This window comes from Carassius auratus, chromosome 4 (assembly GCF_003368295.1).
Source record: "Carassius auratus strain Wakin chromosome 4, ASM336829v1, whole genome shotgun sequence".
Classification (NCBI taxonomy): Eukaryota; Metazoa; Chordata; class Actinopteri; order Cypriniformes; family Cyprinidae; genus Carassius; species Carassius auratus.
Window position 1 is genome coordinate 24765907 of NC_039246.1, and position 22292 is coordinate 24788198.

The 22292-nt window shown below is 35.7% G+C and overlaps 1 protein-coding gene across 2 annotated transcripts in view; it reads left to right on the forward strand.

Annotated features, from left to right (window-relative positions):
• LOC113063830 (protein shisa-like-1a) overlaps positions 1–22069 on the forward strand; it is a 28561-nt gene extending 6492 nt beyond the window's left edge. The window contains exons 2-5 of one of the 2 annotated variants that reach the window (XM_026234196.1): positions 2295–2434; positions 9120–9333; positions 12197–12487; positions 20140–22069. In XM_026234196.1, the coding sequence (XP_026089981.1) occupies positions 2368–2434; positions 9120–9333; positions 12197–12487; position 20140 (573 nt within the window). In that variant the 5' untranslated portion in view covers positions 2295–2367 and the 3' untranslated portion in view covers positions 20141–22069. Of the gene's footprint in view, positions 1–2294; positions 2435–9119; positions 9334–12196; positions 12492–20139 lie in introns of those variants that run through there. The other variant, XM_026234187.1, reaches the window with a different exon arrangement.
• Positions 22070–22292: the final 223 nt, after the last annotated feature.

The window sequence follows — 22292 nt, forward strand, 5'->3', positions numbered from 1 at the left end:
ATTCAGAAAAAGAGGGAAATCTGATTGTTGAGACTCAAGGGTGTTTTTTTGTTTGTTTTGTTTTTTGGTTTTTTTTGCACAATATGATTCTGTAACTTCACAGTAATATATGATTTCTGTAAAAACATGAGGAAATATAATAACACACAGTGTTGATTACTGATTATTCGATTATTTCCACACTGGATACAAACAAACATACCTTACCTGTTACCAGGAGTTTTGAAATCAAATAGATATGTCTGGAAGCTAATATTTTAGGGTGTGTTTATCAGTGCCATAGGCTTATCTGAAAAAGAATGCATATGGATACACGTTATTTGCTTCTGGTATGTGTGTGTGTGTGTAACTGTGTGTGATTTGTTTTCTTCATGTTGGCAAGAGGGAGTGTTTCCTACTGCCAACAAGCCATTCAGAGGCCTGCATGGGTGACAGAGGCGGATTGGCATGGTGACGTGTTATGACAGACGGACAGCTTTGAGCGAATGTAGCTGTAAACCAAACACAGACATGCTGACTACACACAGAGAAAGATAAGAAAGAGTGATGACAAATATATATCTGGAGACACACGCACACACACATATACACACACCAAGCACACATCAACACATGCATTATGCAGTGCAGCTCCATCTAACCAGTAGTTGGTTGTGCTTAAGGGACATATTTCCTCTCTTCCTGAATGAAGATCTCTGTCTTAGGTAGGTCACATGCATCTATTCCATGTGGTCCTCCTGTCAGCCCCTTTCAGCATCCTGATATAGTCTCTGGGTACTGTATAGCATACTGCTTTCACTACTTTTGCATCATGTAGAACACATACTGTACACCGTAGTGAAGTTTCTGTATGCATGAGAAGCCTGCATGACCTACAACATTAGATCAAATTTGCCAGGATAGATTGGTCCAGAATACAATATGCTTGACTTGACTTTATATTTAAGTACAACACAAGCAGGCAATGACAAATAAACCATAAATGATAGTGATTTTATTTATTTATTTCAAGTTTTCTGACTGGAGTGGTAAACTTCAGTTTTTTTCTCATTTTACTAGATCAAGTGATTTAAAACAAATAAGAATCAGTTAATAAATTTGATTATTAAATTAATAATTGGTCATTAGAGTAAATATTTATTGAACAGTTTAGTTTACAAATGAATTACAGTTATTCTAATAAATTTATAACATTTAATCAATCTTAATAAATACACACGCAAGAAAATATCTGAAAATTTGAAATGATGCCCACGAGGCAATAAGAGATAAATCTGAACTTGATTGATTGAGTGGACTGACAAACATTAGAACATTTCTCCTTTTGAATAAATCAAATGGGGAATTTTTTTTAAAATTAATAATCAATTAAAATAAATGATTCATTACAAAATCTAAAACAAATGTAATGGAAAAATTAAATAATTATTAACAATTATTAAATGAATATCTTAAAATATATACATCTGTAGTATTTAAATTAGCCAATATTAATTTATGATCATTAAATTAAGTATTTTCTATTATCTATTTTGTTTTACAAATAAAAACTGCAATAGTAATAGGAAAATACATAAGCCTGATTTGCGCTCATGCCCACATTGTGCGCATGATGTAATAACCACAAGACCATGGCTCTGACCATATACAACACACACACACACACACACACAGTATGCAGTTACTGCATGGCCTCCAGTAGCACGTATGTTAGTATTCTATTCCAAACACACCCTCTTTGGCACATCTTATATCTTTTCCTATGTGTCTCACGACAGCTGCACCATGATTCGGGAGGATATGGAGGCTTTGAAAAGGCTTTAGACAGACAGATTCGATTTGATATATTGTGTTGGGACTGGAGAGCTTTATTCATATTGCTCTGTTAAAAAATGTGCTTTTCATCAGAGAGAGCCCATGCAGAGACAAGCACGGACAGAATCATCAATAAGGAATTATCGCATTTAATCCCTTGCAACATTCTGTATCTATTTGTCATGAGCGCATATTGGTGGTATTTTTCAAACCAAGAAACCCCTTCATCAATATTCTCAAATCTCAAATTTCATCATTAATCTCTCAAGAGTTCCCTTTTGACAGCAATAATGAAAGGATCGGTGTAACGCCAGCTGTAGCTCCATCTTATCAGTAATTGCATGTGTAACTCAAGCCCAACAGATGTCTTTGTTCACAAAATGCATAAGCTGTTTTACATTTAATTTTGGAACAGTTTAAACACCTGTATATTGTGTGTGTGTGTGTGTGTGTGTGTGCGTGTGTGCGTTTTCTTCCAGAGTTTGCAGAATAAAATGACCACCAGGCGGTGAGAAATGAGTGTGTGTTGACATTCTTCATGAGGGCTGAGAGATGACCATGAACGGCCGCTGGTCCTTCAACACCCTGGCCGTCATCTTTATCCTGCTGTCCACTGCAGGTAAGTCCAGATCAAACAGGTGTTGCATATTTATATTATTTCTGCGTTTTACATTAGAACACAATCTCAGTCAGGCACATGCTTTCAGATGTCATGACTTGGATGTGTTGCAGAATGAGTCACAATTTTAAGGATCAGACTTGGCAGAAACTCTTATTCAACTTTGACTTTCTCAGTTACTAATGACTGCATTTGGACTGATTACTCAACATGAGTCATTTAAGACTGGCCTATTTGTTCTTTCTGGCCGGCAAAGTGTGCAGTGATTACTTAGACAAGCATCAAACATGCACAGAGGGTAAAGTCACTGAAAGCAAATAAAAGGCTATCTAGTATGTGCAAAATAAACGAAAACGTCCAAAAAGGTTTATTTACTATTTGTGTAGCAGTTCCAAAAAGCTACTTTTTTTTATTAAATTAAATAATTAAAATTAAAAATTAATACATGTAGTGTGTGTTTTTGTGTGTGTGTTCATATATGAAGAGTTAATTAGCAAAAACAAACATTGTTCCAGTAACCATTTTTTAAAATCACGTGTTTTCATTTTGCAGTCCAATTAATCTCAAACTGCAGTAAAAAAAAAAAGAAATACAGCTACTGTATAAACAATATAAACATGATAACATAAAACAAAAATATTTTTTTATTAAAAAAAATGGGGTTATCTGTTTTAGCAAATAAACTCCCCATCTATGTGTGTGTCTGTGTGTTTGTGTGTGTGTGTGTGTGTGTGTGTATAAATAAATAAATAAATAAATAAATATATATATATAGTTGTGGTTGTTTGGGGACCCACAAAGCAGTTAATGGATGCAATTCTTTTATTAATAAATGATCATAAAAACCTGATTTATAAAATAAGATTTGTATTTGTATTTGTATAGGCTATTCTAATTTTTGTTTAAATAACAATTGTCTTTATTACGAAGATCCAATCACATACTGAAAGCTGTGGAGTTCATACATGGTTTATTCTGGCAAATCTGTCATTCAAATGATCTCATCTGTACTGAAAGTCTTTTCTGACTTTTTGATAAATCTCTGGTTCAACAATTTGCATCCAACTCACGTCCAACTGAATCTAATCTACATTTTTACTCCTCAACTCCCAGCAAAACTCACTAAATGGAAATCTTCATGCAAAGCAATAGAATCTCGCCAAACATTTCATCAAATGGCCCTAAGATTAATTCAATACCTACATCCACATTTCCCGTAAGACAAACAGCCAGTACAAGAGCCTCAAGCCTGATTCTGCCATTATATTAAAGGCCAGGCCATGACAGATGTGTGTTTGGATCGAGCTCCGAAGACTGTGCTGTTGTTACATGATGTAGGAGACGGAGAGAAATATTTGGAAAAATATATGGGGAAAATTTATACACATACCTTTTCTTTTGTAGCCCCGTTCACTCTGTAATTTTTCAAGATGTACCTTACTCAAGGGGGGATTCACTAAGAATGAACTGTGCCTGTTGATAGCCGTTTATTTACAAATGCTGTTTGTGTTGTTTCAGCACCCGATTCACTAAAGGAATTATGCAAATCAGTTAACTGCCCAATAATGGCCAAAAGGATCGCCTGAATGCAGTTTGCACAGAGCAATTCCCAAACTTTGTAAGCGAGCTTAAAGCGCTAAGTTATGTATAATTCAGGAGACTAGCGCTTTCTTGCATATTTGACTGTACAGCATTATTCCACTATATATACTGTATGTTTATTCTCCAATTCAAAAGTTTGGGATCCATTTTATTTTTTTATTTTTTTTGGAAAGATATTAATACTTTTATTCAACAAAAATGCATTAAATTGATAAAAGTAAAAGATATTTATAATGATAGTTTTTTATTTTTTTAAATTCATTTATTTTTAAAAAAAAGTCCAGATATATGGGTTCCACAAAAAAACAGTACAACCTTTTTCAAAAATGAAAATAATAAGAAATCTTGAGCACCAACTCGGCATATATATGATTCCTAAAGGATACATATGACACTGAAAATTCAAAAGGCTGAAAAAAAATCAAATTATTTAAGATATATAAAAACAGAAAACATTTATTTAAAATTGTAATATTATTTCACAATATTACTGTTTTTACTGTGATTATTTATTTATTTTTACAAATAAAAGCAACCTTAGAATTTCAAAGTCATATCAACCACAAACTTTTGAATTGTAGAATGTATGTATATTTGCATAAAAGTTTCTATTTATTTGTACATGTAATATTGGGGCTGTTTTTGACTAAAAAAATGCAATGAAAATAATTTTGTTGAGAATAATAAATTACCATTAAATGCTTATTTATCAAATATGATGCATACACACATACAAACATTTTTATTATTATTCGTATATATTTTGTCTAAAAGTTCAAAGTTTCAATAAACATCAAGTAAATTTTTTTTTAAATAAATTAAATAAAAAAAAAGTAACATTTCAAAGCACTTAGCATCTGCTTAAAGTGGATTGAGAGTGTTTTTATGCTAAATTAGTGCACACTGAAGTGGCACGACTCACCCCAGGATATTTCAACAGACAAGCGGAGCCAGAAGTATCTCACACACAGACTTCTGAGATTGTTTATGTAACTTCTGAGCCATATCTCACCCGACACAGAAGAGATAAATATCTCAAATGAAGCGAAACCTGTCCCCAAAGTGAACACGGCAAGAAGCAGAGAACAGAGTTGTTTTTTTTTCACAAACCTAATGGCTGAACATCATGGAGAAATAGTGCACATCATTCATAAACCATTCTCCAGTGAGTGCAGACGTGTTCATTCTAACATAGACAGACACCATTACCTAAAAAGTAACTTGAGGACAAGGCCCTCATTCAAACATCTGTAAATATTTAATATTTCTTTCACGGAATGTTCTTTGCAGTCATGTAACTAGTTATAATGAGTAAGAGCTACAGTCCACCATCATTATAAAACACAACCAGGTAGATCTGCTCTCTCTGCCAGAAAACACATGCTGACTTCCTTCATCTGCCAAAGCTCCCACAAGAGGGTGAACTTTCACCTTTACGAGTCCACACAGCTCGTGTTTGGCTTCATGAGGCATTCTACCCCATCCAAAATCAGCCGTTCCCTGAGGTTAATAGTCATAAACCTACCCATTTATGGTAACGTCAGTATCCTTAAAACATTTAGTAGGCTTTCTTGACTGAGCTCACTTCAATATGCATGAAAGAGTTCGCTATTCATCTTTGTTTTTTTTCTGAGCAAATGTCTTGTGTGCCTTTTGTATGCAATGAACCATTTCGGTTCTGTTTACCGTTCCTGAATGTGCAACACAGTTAATTAAACACTGTACTTCTGCACTTAAAACCCAGGAAATTGAAGTTGTGACAATGTTTATTTACTGAAAACATAAATAAGCATAAAGTAGTTATTTATACTCTAAAAGTGACTTAATTATTCAATGAACAAATAAACAAGTGAACAATGTTTTTATTTATTCAGGGCTAATTAACAGATTGCATTGACACACATTTTTGTGCTGAATTAAAAAGAATGAACCATGGGGTTGCTCTTTGCATGCTAAAATGTTTTGCTATATCTATTTTGTTGAAGACTAAAATGTTCTCATCAATTGTTATCAGACTGCTGAAGGCATTAAAGATTACATCACTTATTTCCAAATATTTCTTTCAATAACCAGACTAGCACCAAACCAACATTAAGCTATGGAAGCCTGTTTCCACCTTAAGAGTACACAATAAAAATGATAAGCTTGAGAAAAAGTCTATGTAAGTCAAATAACAACAAAGCCACATTGTGAGACTTAAAATCACAATTAAAATACATAAAAACAGTAATATTGTGAAATAGCATTACAATTTAAATGAGCTGTTTTATATTTTAATAGATTTTCAAATGTAATTTATTCCTGAGATGACAAAGGTGAAATTTCAGAATCATTACATGATCCTTCAGAAATCATTCTAATGTTGATTTGGTGCTCAAGAAACATTTATTTTTATTATCAATGTTGAAAACAGCTGCGCTGCTTAATATTTTTTGTGAAAACAGTGATATTATTTTCCCCAGGATTTTTTGATGAATAGAATGTTTTAAAAATCCATAATTTATTTGAAATGAAAATCTTTTCTAACAATCTATATGTCATTACTGTCACTTCTTATCAATTGAATCCAAAAATGATTGACCCCAAATTTTTTAACTGTAGTGTGCACACCAAAAATGGTCTCTGTGGTAAACGTCAGCCCTCGAAGAGGCAGTCGTACATGATATTATGTTATGGTTTTAGTCCTGTTAGAAAGGTGTTTGTCCACCTGGACACATCGCACATACATTCACATTTCATTCTCACTTTACTTCTGGTGAAATGAACCGAGCATGAACCGAGGTGTTGCCTGTCAGTGCAGAAAACCATAGTAGGTGCTGATCATGTGGTGTACCAAAATAAAAACACTTAAATACTCCCGCTGCCACGGTGGAAAAGAGAACGAAATAATCTCCAACAGGTGGTTTTCATTTCACACCCCAGCTTTTTCTTTTGTTCTTTATTCCCCCTTTCCAAATATGAAAGACTTGCCTTATTGCCTGACTTTTTGCCTGTTTGGTTGATGGATACATAGCCTGAGCACTGCCAAATAACTTCCCCTGTAATACTGGGCTCTTTATAGTGTCAAAGGTGGCACTGGAGGGCTCTCTGGCCCACGCTCCTGTCAGCGCTGATTTATTCCGATCATTACCAGGCTCTCTGTATGCCTGCGCACTCACGTAATTGGACGTTTTGGTCATTAGCGAGAGGTCAAATGCGGCAAACATTAAATTGTTTCCTGTGTCATAATATTTTTTGCCTTGCTTATTCAACTTCCATTCATGGCAATTAACGTTAAATGTTTTTGTTTCTATTCCAGTTCTTGCGAGTCTTTTCCAAGCTTGAATCCTTCTCTGCTCATTCATTGTTGTGATCAGAATAATTGCCTTGATATAACTGAAGAAAAAAAAAAGCCCACCGAAATGAAAAGTGGCTGAAAATGTATTCACCAACCAGTCATCTAAGATGGAGATAAGTGTTTCTTCATCAGAACAGATTTGGAGAAATGTAGCATTACATCACTTGCCCACCAATGGTTCCTCTGCAGTGAATGGGTGCCGTCAGAATTAGAGTCCAAACAGCTGATAAAAACATCACAATAATCCACAAGTAAACCACACAATCAATAAACATCTTGTGAAGTAAAAAGCTGCATTATTGATTCCATCATATTGGCAATTTCTTTGTATTAAAATATATGTCCTCTATCCATAATGCTCCTTTCTCCAGTGGAATAAGTTGTCTCGTCTGAATCAGGAGCGACATATGCACAGATGGACTTTTTCACTTTTTCAGGAAATGTTATGTAGTCCTACTCAGATTTTGTCCAGAAGTGACGGTTTAAAGTTAAAAAGCCTTAATGATGGATTTGTTTCTTACAAACACACAGGTTTTAACATCACGATACATTATTTGATGGACTGGAGTTGTGTGGATTTCTTGTTGATTATTGTGATGCTTTTATCAGCTGTTTGGACTCTCATTCTGACAGCACCCATTCACTGCAGAGCATCCATTGGTAAGTAAGTAATTTAATGCTAAATTTCTTTAAATCTGTTATGATGCAGAAACAAACTCATCTACATCTTGGACAGCCTAATGGTGAGTAAACATTCAGCAAATGTATTCCTTTAACGCAGTTACCCAAGGAAAGCCTTGCACATGCTTAAAAAAAACACAGTCATTTTAACAGTTAAAACTTTTTTAAGTGTAATTTTAAGTTTAATATATAAAACCTAAAAAGATCTGGCAACCATATAGCTGCAGTTTGTTGTTTTTTTAAAGTGCATAAAATCTCAGCAATTTCTTCCCCAACAGTACTGACTCTAGCCTACAGTTAAGAGCAAGAATGCCTCCGGCACAAATATTAATACACTGTAAAAATGGACAGCGAGGTCCATCAAATTCACAGAGATCCAACTCTAGTGTTCCTGTCCATTCCACTCATCACTAGTGAATTCTCAGACAGCTCTCATCTATATGCAAATGATGGCACAGTGCTTTCTTCTTTTCCATAAAGCTCAATATGAAGCTTTAGAGATGAGCAGGTGCACTTTGAGAGTTAGTCTATGGACATTGCTGATGAGCACAGAATTTTTCATTGAAAAAAGAGGAATGGCCAAGATACTTTGCCTTGCCATTAGAATGTTTTCCGAGCCTCCGTGAACTTCATTATCTGAGCAATTACTGGTGCCAGGATTGCTTGACAGCGAGTTAGTTCATGAGCTGAGAAGCTGTCCACTTTGGCTTGTGACGAACATGTTTGTTATGTCACTTATGATATTACAAACTCTCACTTTACACTGCTATTTGGTTCTGGAGTTGAAATGTGCCACATGACAGACTTCAGAAAGTCAGAAAGGACATATTTAATGAATCTGGCAGCGTTTAGCAGCCAGCGCTCTAATAACTGAAGACATGAAAGAACTGCTCCGTAAATCTCTTCCTCTGTTCCACCCCAATAATCTCTATCTTGCACATATCAGAAGTCATTCATCCTACAATGAATCAGATCACGAGCTGTTTGAAATCACTCAGCTCTATCGACCCATGAAAGACTTGCTCTATTCCCTCATACTGCACTGTTTTTTTAATCTCTCTGCAGCTCTCTCTGCGCACTTCAGGGTGTGTGAGCCTTACTCCGACCACAAGGGGCGCTATCACTTTGGTTTCCACTGCCCTCGACTCTCAGACAACAAGACCTACATATTCTGCTGTCACCATAACAACACGGCCTTCAAGTACTGCTGCAACGAAACTGAATTTCAGAGCGTGATGCAGCTCAACATCACCACCAACTCAGACGGCTTTGCCCACAAGTGAGTAACTGTTCTGATAGCATGCACTTTGCTTTGTTGGGCTCTGAACCAACAGCCATCATAAGAGTCAAACATTTGTCAAATGGTGTACCCCTATCTAAATTTTGCATGAAGAGTTGTCAAAAAAATTATTTAATTGAATTATTTTTTATATATATATATAAAAAAAAATGTTTGTTTGTTTACAGTCAACTTAGATGCCATTTGAGTAAAACTGACTAAAATTGAAAAAAAGAATTTTAAAAATAAATATAAAAGAATTTATGGAAAATTCTGTATTAAGTATAACATATTGTAAAATATGAATGTAATACAAAAGAAGATATAATAAAAATAAGTACATAATAAAAAAAAAAATATGCAGATTCATCTTTAATTCACTAAATGGTTTCAGTAAAATAAAACAACTGTAATCTCTAGATTTAAAAAAAAGATAAGGGTATATACTGCATTTAAAAAATATTTTATACATGAAAGTTGTTGTTAAAATATTAAGTTCATATTAAGTTTGTCCTATATATACATTTTGTAAAATATTTTAAGCAACGACTTTTAAAATCCTTGAATTAAATGATTTTTTAATATATTAATAAACATATGATTAATGAGATATTTAAAAACATTTTACTTATATTGAGAAAAACAAATAACAACTGAAATAGATATTGGATTGTATTGTCTTGGGCAAAATATTCAAAAATAGAATATTTGGTTAAATTTTATATTTTATTTTTGTCAACTTATATTAGCTGCCATTTAAGTAAAACTAACTAAGTCACAAAAATGTGACTAAAAATATATATATGCAGTTGCAGAAATATTAAGCTGTTTTAAACATATTCCTCACGATCATATAGTAAATATACCAACTGCATGCAATATGTCCATCTCGATTTCAAACTCTTCAGCCTAAAACTTGACAAATAACCTCTGATGCTGCTATGGTGTGAAATAATTGAAGATTCTCTGAACATTTCTCATTCGCACTTTCTCTGCTACTTTTTATTTAATTCACTGGGTGATAAGAGATAAAAGATAGACAGTGTAATCTGCCCTCTGTGCACATTTCTAAAAATGGGCCTTGATTAATCCTTCCTACATATTCATTCATAGCAGGTCCATCCATCCAAACCGTACCACAGCCAGCCTGCACCCAACCAAAACTTCCTCTGACAGGGTGCTGACCCATACGCTATGTTGAGAAAGCCTTCCTTGTGCTGTAATGACCACAGAAGGTTAGCAGTGCCGTTCAGATTTTTCCACAGGCTGTTAAAGCAACAAAGACTGAAAAATGACCCCCGGTCTGGTGCAGTGAGCCAGACCAGAGCTCAGTAGAGTGACGCCTTTCTTCTGAATATCATCATGGCTTGTTTATCCCTTCAGCTGACAGAGAGGGAGGTTAGAAAGATGTCAGATGGACTTGCTTATTTGCGGCAGACCTGAATTTGTCTGCCATCCTTAGACATATGCAAACACGGTTCAAAAAAGCTGCAGATTTAAATCCACATGCATGCAAAAGATACAGAAATATCTGACAGAACAGGTTAAATGCAGGTTCATTTCAAGTATTTTTCATTAAATCGGGGGTAATCAAACTTTTTGATGTCAAAGACCTGCAAATATCATTCCTCAGTTGCTTGGGACCCTAAATATAAAGGCAGTGGCAGCTTTTTATTTTTATATATAAAGACCCATTCATACCTGTGCCAGAAAAATATGTGATGATATAAAACGGTTCCAATATTCAACAATTCTAATTGGCAAAAAAGATAAGAAAAAAGTTCAAAGAAATTAAGTATCTTAATAAGTTACAAATTTATTAAAACATACTTTCTGTTAAGTGTAACATATGAATATAAATCAAATGAATATCATATTTAAGGAGAGAACTTAGAAATAAGCATTTTTCTCAAAACTTATGCAGATATACGTTTGTGTGTGTGTAAAAATAAAAGAATATTCAGTCATGTTTTACAAGAAAATATACTCTTATTTTATTAATATAGTTAATAAGTTATTAATATAATATGTACATTACTTTTACTCTAATACATACATTTTTTAAATATTAAGTGGCATGCATTTATATTTTAATCACCTCCTAATCTTGAATATTTTAGCACATCCATGACTAGGAAAAGACATGACTGTATTAAAAAAAGGATTTGAAAATATCAGCACAATACCTCGATAAAAACAAAAGTGATGTATGATTGTACTGTTGCTGCCTGCGTCAGCAGTTTCTGAAACATCTCTGTTGATGCCTGCTGTGTGTGCAACATCCTAATCACTATTCCCAAGTGAACCACGCATCCGGATCAAATTGTCTGTTCCGATAATGAAAGAATTCCTCTGACATTAAGCCTTTGCAAAAGTCACAGCCTCAGGTGTATGCATGAAAAATCAGTCAAGCATCTCTGTGAGAAACAAGGCAGTACTAATCCACAACAAATCAATTCATCTTCAGCCCCACGATGGGACATGAACAATGAAGCAGTGACATAAAGGCCAGGCTGTCACCATGCCCTGACTCAGGTCAAGCATGACAATGTTATATCACCACTCAAGATCAAATTGATCCCTCAATAGAATCCCAAACCACTGGGTAGCTGTGCAAAGTCTGCCTCACCTGCACACTGTCCTGCCAAAGCAATCAGAAAGGCCAGTGGAAAGCAATTACAGCATTTTACTTCCACTGCATGGGTGCTGACCTCTCTTTTCATTACTCGGTTGATTTAAATGAGGCGAAAATCAGGCCTATTCTTCCTTGTAATGATATGATTATTCGTGTTTCTTTTTTTTTCTTCCTTGTAGAGAATAAGCAACACACTAACTTCCATCATTATCCTTTCTTTTACTTTAGTAACTACACTGCTCTCATCGGCGTGTGGATTTACGGCTTTTTCGTCATGGTCCTCCTGGCTTTGGACTTCCTGTACTATTCGGCTATGAACTACGAGTTGTGCCGGGTCTACCTGGAGAAATGGGGGCTTGGAGGTCGGTGGCTCAAAAAGGCCAGGATTCAATGGCACAGCGCGGCTCAGGAGGGCGAACACAACATGGGATCAGGCCTGAGTCAGCAACATGCACAGCACAGTTTGAGAGGAGAAGCACAGAGCCCTACGCTCTTGACCTTCCAGACCTCAACAGCCTGGTGAGTCAACCAACCGGGATAAAGGAGAACTCCCGGATAACTCAGCACCCTTATGTTATGTGCAGAGAGTCAGTGTAGCAGAACACTAACAGATTTCTGATCTTGAATATCAGTGGGCTGTATGGAAGCAGGTTTCTGCCACTGAATGAAGAATAAAAAAGGGAATTGCGACTTTTTATCAGACAGTTGTGTAAACTTGCAATTGTAAGTTCTAAAATGAGAATGGTGTGATATAAAGTCGCAATTGTGTGTTATAAAATCAGAATTGCGAGATATAAACTTTTGAGAAATAAAGCTTGTAGGGGTCGGCAACCTACGGCACCAGAGGGATAATCGCTGGCATGCTATAAATACTATTAAAGTGTGAGAATTAACTTACGCAAGTCTTCGGATCCAAGCGCGAATGCTGCACGTACTAGGCCTCAGCGATCTAGCAGCGCTTGTCAATGTCAAAATGACTGAGATGACCAATCGAATCAAAGTAGGCGGGGTTTATTGTTCACAGAAGCAGAACACGGAGCGTCAGTTTAACGTTAAAGAGACAGCGGTAAGGTGAAGAAAATGATCGACAGCTAGCTATATCCAGTGACACAAACTACTTGATTATTATTTTTTTTTTAATAGGACCATTTTGAGAGAGAGTGAGCGAATTGTCTGCGTCTCAGTTTAGTTACTTAAAAACAGCGATTTTACCCCCCTCGTTGCTGAGAAATATAATGTAGCAATTCCGTATTGATTAATAAAAGTCACGTGGCAGCGCTGACAACAAGATTATGAGTTTCTGATTGTTACTTTTTGCACAGCATGATCTCAGATCTCTGTGTGCCAGTAGTGGTTTTGTGTGTGTGTGTGTGTGTGTGAGTGTACGCGTGTGGCTGCATGCATCAATTTTAAGCAGTGCATTAAAATAGAACAGTGATTAAACTAAACTGTTAATGCATTAGCATTGGCCTTGTCACTCACACACATACAGTGGTGTTCTGGATGGTCACATTGTTTATTTGTTATTGAATAAACTAAAAAAAGAAAAAAAACTATTAATGAATAAATCCTCAGAAACTATTTGCATGAAAATCTATTAGGCCTATTCTTTTTTTTATCGTATCATTTAAAAATATGTATGTACTGTATAAATACAGATTGCATTGGGAAGGGAGGGTAGGCACAGTGGTTTACCAAAAAAAACTAATGGCATGTCATGCCGAAAAAGATGGTAGACCCCTGTTGTACTGTTTTCCTCATTTTCATTGGTTTAGGTTTGTTTGTTTGTTTCAGCCTGTTTATTAATTAGTTCTGTATTATACAAACAACTGCCCCCCAAAATATATTAAAATCCATAAAGACATTTAAAATTAAGGAACAATTGGGGGAAGTCGTGGCCTGATGGTTAGAGAGTCGGTCTCCCAATCGAAAGGTTGTGGGTTCGAGTCTCGGGCTGGCAGGAATTGTGGGGGGAGTGCATGTACAGTTCTCTCTCCACCTTCAATACCACGACTTAGGTGCCCTTGAGCAAGGCATCAAACCCCCAACTGCTCCCCGGGCGCCGCAGCATAAATGGCTGCCCACTGCTCCGGGTGTGTGTTCACAGTGTGTGTGTGTGTGTTCACTGCTCTGTGTGTGTGCACTTCGGATGGGTTAAATGCAGAGCATAAATTCTGAGTATGGGTCACCATACTTGGCTGAATGTCACTTCACCTTCACAATTCTTTAATCATATAAACATGCATCTAAATCAATCCGTAATCCTAACATTCTAATAGATAATGTTACTCAGTACTTAACTTAACATTCTAATAGATAATGTTACTCAGTACTTAACTTAACAAGGACATTATATATATTATATATAAAAAGGGAAACTTCTACCCACTGCAGGTGTTGGCCACATGAGCCTCTAGTGGTTAATCTGGCTCAGTATGAGCTAGCATTTGCTCTGCCATCTGTTGCTCACTGTTCCCTGACAAAGACCTTGACACAGCGATCCTTGGTCACCCCTATCAAAACAAAGCCTTTGCATCTTTGGCCATGCAATATTGTAATATATATATATATATATATATATATATATATATATATATATATATATCTGTATGACGCAGCATTCTTAAATCAAAAACTACAAAATGCTTACCAAAAGACAAATGAATTGCTTTTGACAGAAGGCATTAAAGGGTTTTGTCTGTATGATATGCAATATACATATTTCCTGTCACATTATGATAGTACTATCAAAATCAAGATATCAGAAAATGTAAAATAATTCATTCAGTGCTGTTAATTATGATTCACAAGAGTATTAACCACGTGTGGTGCTGCTGACAAAAAACACCATTGATATTGGCTCTTGCACAATCTGACAGACAAGAAACGTAAAAGCCGGAAAAAATTACAGTGTACGTCCAAATCTAGAGTTATTTTTAAAGCTAGTTTTTTGGCCAGTCATTTTGAAATGCAAACTGAATTCTGAAACGAGCCAATGAGCTTTCCATTCTCTCATTCTCGCCCCTCCCCTTCCACACCTGTCCTGTCAACTGAGAGCGGAACGTCTGGAGGCAGGCGAGTGGAATCTAGCGTGTAATATGATGATGATGCGTCTCGCACTTTGAAGATGCTGGAGAAATGGAGCTCTTGCAGCTCAGAGATAAGACAGATGGATGCACGAGCGCAATAAGTTAGTCTGGCTCTCTGACTCCAAAAGAATTTTGAAGGATAAGGTTAATTGAATACTGGCATACTTGAGATGTAATTCACATCAAAGCATTAGAAACGCAGCTTCTCCCATGTCTGCGTTCACGATGGTTGTGCTAAAATATGCTTTAATCAACACCCTGAGCTTGTACTACAAATGACAGAAAGCAGATAGCAATCGCAACAGTGCTAAAATTAAGGCCCAAAAACGTAATTTAATATGCAAGTGAAATAACACAATTTTCTTTGCCCCCTTCCGCCTGGTCGATCTTCATGTGTGTGTTGTGCAGGTGCTGCTAATTAAAGTCCTGCACCTGCATGCTGTTGGCAGGAGATAATTTAGAAGTGAAAGCCTCCCTCTGCCCTCCTTTATACGGTCTGTGTCAAGATTCTCTTCCAGCTTGTCAACTCTTTTTGAATGATTATTTTCAAAAAGGAGTTTCAAAAAGGTCCAAATGTCATTACTTTGAATTTGCAGTCATATAGAAGGATTTTCTTAAAACCCCAATTTGTGTAATACTGAATTTAGGAGTCAGCATGCATTTTTCCAAATGTAAGATGCAGCAGAAAATTAGCCCATTGATTCACAAATGGTAAAGCAGTGGTTCTCAACCTTTTTTACTCAAGATAATATTTAAAGCTTACCCAAGATATTTCTGGTACTTACAATTAAATAACAAAGCTTCTATTTTTCATTTTTAATGAAACTGTGGGTGCAGATATATTAGAATAACACTCCCCTGCATCATATTTACTGAATGAAATAAAATACTCGTTTCATTTTGGGGTGCTGGTTTTAAAAAAAAATGCCATTTTTCTCTAGCATTGCACACTTTCTCACCAAATATATGCATTTTGTAGCATTTTTGCTTTTGACCACCATATGTAAGGTTATGAAGTCTTGTATTATTCTTCAATCACCTGAAAAACTACCACAAAGACAAGATTCCCATCTTATTTCTTCAAATCTCTGCTGATTTTCACATTCTGAAGATGACATTTTATCATCCTGATTTTCCAGATTGTAAGTTAAATTATACATTTGGTCATATTGTCATATGTTCCAAAACTTTTGACATTTGACAACACTGACTTTTAGTGTATGACCAAAGACAGAAATTCCCTAATATTGCACTGGCATTAATAACAGTCTACAGGAATCTCATACAAGTGGTCATCAACTTTGAGTGGGTAAATTTTGATAATAGTGTAATTTCCAAGTGTAATTTGAGGTGTCAGATTAATTCTTATAGTAACAGACAACAGTAACCAAAGATACTGCTGGCTACGCCAAATGAAAAACACTTGTTCTACATGAGCTGATCAGAGTGATGTTTAGAGTTTTACAGTCAACAGTACATCTACCTGCAGGCTGTGGGCAGCAAACCAAATAGCATCACTGAATAAAATGCAACTTTTCATAGAACCGCATACGAGAGAATCCATCTGAAAATAATTAAACAATTTCCCGACCGGTGGTGAGTGGAGATAGCAGTTTCCCGTAGCTTTCGTGATTGCATTGCTGGTCTCTTTTGGAGTTTTCTCATCATGGTTCCTGATGACATTGGTATCACATCGATAGATCCAGGTTTTTTATATAAATAAAGAAATTAAGAAAAAATGGGAATGTTTTGAATACCCTTAAGGCTATAATGAAATTACAGACAATCGTTGGGTTATGGCAAATGTCTCATTACGTCTTCAAGAGGCATTTGTGATGAATAATGAGGCGGTAAGCTACGTTAGGAGCTAGAGCCTGGAATTCTACTTTAAACAAGCCTTTAAGCCAATTAAAATGCGTAAAAGGCTGAGAATTTAACACACTATGCAAAGCCGACACTTAATTTTCATTATGTAATGGAGTGTAGTAGCAAGCATTGTTTAAAATTACCAGCCAGTTTGCCTTTGATACTGAGAGCCACAGTCTTCTGAAATTCAAACATATTAATTTTGCTATTTCTCTCCGAAAGGACTGCAGTCGCAGAAAACTGATATTTTCCTTTGAATGTCACCAACTCGGAGCATTTCCTATCAGAACGCCTCTGCCTCATTTCCCAAAACAATCATCTCTCAGGGGTTGTGGAGTGGAGGCAGGCCCAGTGGGGGCAGTTGATACTTCTATTGCACACAGAGGGCTTGTGTAAATATCTTAGCATGAAGTGACTCACCATTGTCTTGGCTCTTGTACTGTACACGCAGGGTTTGGTTTGGATTAAGACCTTGGGTTTGCTTTAGAAGAACTGTCTTTCACACATAATCAGCTGCTTCTGGCTGCCTTTCAAATTTAATTTAAATCCTATTTTTTACTATTACTATCACAATAATGATGGATCACTGGCCAGTGTGAGACAGTTCTGAGGCTAATGAATATTTTAAATTTTTTGATTTAGTTGATATCCATTTTTATGCAATGCAACTTATTCTTCTCCTGATATTATCAGAACGAAATTTTGAAAATGACTTGGAAAAAAACACCAATCCATAATGGAGCTACAAGCAGCATTATGTAATTTTTTATTTGATGTGCTCTGTGTGACCTAGTTTCTGTCTCCCGTTTGATTATGTCATTTAGTTCAGGTGTGTCTCGTTTACGAATGTACTTAAGTCCCTGTCTGTTCAGTTAGTGTTTGTCCGGTCTACTATGTCCCTATGTGTGCTCCAGTCTGATTTGTCCTGGATTTACCCTTGAGTGGATTTATTAAAGACTATTTGCATTCATCTTCATCTTCTTTGTGTATTTATCTCCTTCACTGTGACATTAATAAATATGAATAGGGTGATTACAGTAATTTAAACCAAAAATAACTGCAGTGACACAACACAATGCAGTGCAACATTTTAAAATACAGGTGTAACACGTTAAAAAGTACACTATACAGTATTACAGATTTAATTAGAATGCTTATAATAATAATAATAATATATCTAGCTTGTTATAAGCATGTTTTCTTTTTGCAAATTAATATTTTTTTTAGGATATGTATTTATATATGGCTATATTATTTATATATAAACATTTAATATTTACATTTATATATTACATTTAAAGCAACAGCCACCTATCTTCAACAGGCATTTAATGAAAAGCAGAGCATGAACACTGAGCCCTTCTAATATCAATACTATTCTCACAGTTTGGTGGAACGGGTGTGAAGACTAAATCCGGAGTGCTCCATTTTGAGTATTTTCCAGGACGCCTGTGGAGTTAGGGAAGACCTGTGTGTGACATTTCAACTGCATGAACAGTGGTGTGTTCCTCAGAGGCGTGTTCTCCAAGACCAGCAAACCTGTCTGCGCTCCTGGCCTACATTGCTTAAAAGCGTTCTGTAATGCATTATAAATGAGCACGGCGCTCTGTGCAGACAGCCCCCTTCTCTAAAGTAGGCCAAAGCTCTGGACATTCCCGAAACTTTCGCTAAGACTAAATTCTTAAAAATCTGACCACGTCCAGAAGATTGCAAGGATCGGCCAGTGGAATGGAGTCGAGGCATTCATCATTACAAACAGGATTAGCTTGTAGGAACGGCTTGATTAAATGTTCTGTCTTTATCTGACATTTCCATTTATGAGACTCACAAGTCTCACTCAAGTGGCAGTGGGATCTAAATGTTTATGCTCTTTCTAAGTAACTCAAGTCAAGTGTACCAGCAGTCAAGTGTGCGCTCATATGTTATTATTAATTACAAACCCACAAGACTTTCTTCCTTTCAGGAGTCCTTAAACAAAGGCAGTTTTTGAATACATGGCCAATATTTTTTTCAACACAATTATGGGAAATGGAAAAAAGCAACATAAATGTACAAATGCATCCTCATTGGTTGATTTCTTGCTTATTTGTATTCGGAATCCACAATGTGTCTACATTGTTTAACAGCCGAGTTTTTTGTTGTCCTCACCTACTCTATTCAGGTTAACAAATTTGAAGACTTTCGAGTTTGAACGTTTCTGACTTCCTTACAAAGATTGAAATGGTTTGTCAATCATTTAAAATCTTTAGAGAAAAATAGGTCCTTTTCTTCTTCTTTTTTTTTTTTTGCATAAAGCAAAAATCAAGGTTACAGTGATGCGCTTACAATGTAGGTGTTTTATAAAAGCACTTACATAAATTATTCCTTAAATTGTTAGAATTATTTGAGCTATAAAGCTGTTCTCCTCATTTAAGGTTAATTTTAGAGTTGTACTGGTTATGTCGCCATGGCAGCATTAAATGACTTTACACAGAAAAGGTTTGAAAAATATTTTTTTCACACTGAAATCATGTTAACATCTCGTTTATGTCTTGTGGTTATACTTCTGACACGGTGAGTATTCTAACATTTACAGATAAGCACTTGGTTTTGGTCACACTTTATCCAAGATTTTAGTTGTTCATGTTTGTGGTAATCAACATTATGCAAGTGCTGTCACTTTAAGACGAACTTGTATTGTACCTGCTTATACTGAACTTCTATTGAACCTACACAAGTGTGTCACATCAGCTCCTATTTCTAGAGAAAAGTTTACAGAGTTGAGTTGAGGTTCTCAAAGTACGTTGTTCTGATTTTGTTTATGAACGTTTTGGGTAGGATCTGTGTTGTGTAACTTCTGTATTAGGTCTTATTAGCAATCCAAAGTCTCTCTGTACAGTGATGTAGATCAGCTTGTAAACAGATTGAGATTGTTTGTGAATGCAAGGCTCAATCGTGCTCCGGCTTGCCCATAGCTACGGAGCTGTTGTCTGATTATAGCAAAGCATCCACAAGGGCCTAATCAACACATCTGTTCCACTGGGAGATCCTGTTTCCCATTTAAGATCATCATACATCACTGACAGAGAATACATGCTTGTATTCTAAAATGTATTTAACATGCTTAATAAAACTTCTGATGCCTCCATGAGCCACAAAAATATGGGTGTCAACAGACAGATCTGTATAATAAGATTATTTAAATTTTGATCTTGATCTCTCTCTCCGTTTCCCTAGATATCCAATCAAGGATTTACTTAGTATGACAAAGGAGGAACTGCCAGGAAATGGAGATTTAAATTCAGAGACTCTTTTCCTGGTCACATCTACATTAAGGACATGGACTGTGCTGGCTACCTCCTGCAGCTCTGCTGGATGACATTTTCTCCACATGAGACTGACAGCTGCAAATGAGTTTCTCTGCCCAATCAGAGGAGGCTTGTTCAGCTGGATCTACTATTGGACAGCTGTTGAAGGACTTTAATGAGACTGTTGTCTGGGATGCCTAATACCTTGCCTTGTCATTTCAGAAGTTAGGACTTAGACACAGGGAATAGGACTTTGAGGAAAAGACAGAGAAGAGGTCGTTGTGTCCATAAATCTTTACAGTATACAGTTCTATGAATTTTTTTTTGCCCCCTTCCAGTTTTTTTTTATTTTTTGCATATGTCACACTTGAATGATTCAGATCATCAAACTAATTTAAATATTACACAAAGATAACTTGAGTAAATACAAAATGCAGTTTTGAAATAATTATTTAATTAAGTCTGCACTCATCTGTTCTTGAATTCCTTTCGATCGCTGCCTGATGTGTTGCTATTTAAGCATGCTTCAATTTGTCAGGTTCTGTTTAAGTGATTTCTTGATTAGGCAGGTTTGTCAGTAATCAGGTCTGGGTGCTAATGAAATTTTACTTTTTAAAATAATGTGATTAAATGACAGTTCTTTCATGATTTAAAAAGGGGGCAATTAATTTTTCACGTAGTGCCAGGTAGGTTTAGACAGCTTTTTTCCCTTAATAAATGAAATTAACATTTAAAAACTGCATTTTGTATTATCTTGCATTATCTTTGTGTAATATTAAAATGTATTTAATGATCTGAATATTTTAAGTGAGAGTGCCCTTTTCACGGCACTGTATGTCATGTTTACACTGCTCTGAAGCCATTGGTTGGCTTTTCTCGAAGTAGCAAAAAAGACTATTTTGATTTCAGTTTGTCCCAATAGAATCAAACACATCAGTTTAAACTGCAGTTAATATAAAATGTCTTCTTTCATACAGTATTTCAAGGTGAGGTCACAGTTACTGTTGTTCTGCAAATTTTGGCGGGTGAAATCCAGACATTTTAGGGTGAAATATCATGAGGGAGAAAAGTTTTCCAATGGAGATTTGGTTTGGATGCATATACTGTAAATATAAACTATTATAGACAATGGACCTTTGTTGTCCACAAAATTTTGCCGAAAATTTGCTAATAGATCCAAACCTTCAGACTGCTTCGGATTAAACGTGATTTGGAATTTTCTAATTCTGTTTTCCAAGAAGTGACATCACCAGTTTCAAATATTTTGTAAGATTTCAGGTATAATAAAAAAGAATGTTATTTTATTGACCGTAAGAACCTGAAACTTGACTTCATGGAGTGTAAAGCTGGATAGTCAGATGCCTGTGGGTCACTTCATTGTAGAAATACAGCAGCATCATTTTTTATCCCAATTGAACTTGTGCACTGAGTCGAAACCAACTAGACATAGGTAAAAGTAGCCACTGTTAGGCTGTGAGTATTCACCTGCAATAACACACAGCGTTGTGCTGAGTTGTGTTGTGTATAGATGAGAACTTGTTGTGATCTTGTTTATCTATTTAAGGTGAAACTAATAGTTTTCCCCTCGTGGAGGGAAGAGAGATGTGTTATGTTTTGGATTAATAAGTTATAATGTTTATAAATTGCCTTACGGTAAATCTGTAGTACATGCCTAGCACCTTGTTCTGTGATAGTGGTTGGTACCTCAGTTGAAGTGTGATATGGCCATCCACCTGTTAAATTTCTCTGTTTTTATTATGGGGTTCGTGGGTGGGATGGGGGGCAGCAGAGTTGTAATTGCACTTGTTAACTTTTTACTGTTACAATCTGGGAGAAATAAAGATTTATCTTTTGCAGTGTTTTTTGGGCGTCTGTCAGATCTCTAGCTATCTCGTCCTGATAAAAAGAAATAATATTAATTAAGCAAAGACACATTGATCAAAAGTGTAAGTAATATAACAAAACATTTATATTTCAAATAAGTGCTGTTCTTTTGAACTGCGTATTCATAAAAGAATCCTGAAAAAATATATTATGTTTTGCACAAATATAAAAAATATAATATAAAAAATATAAATATAA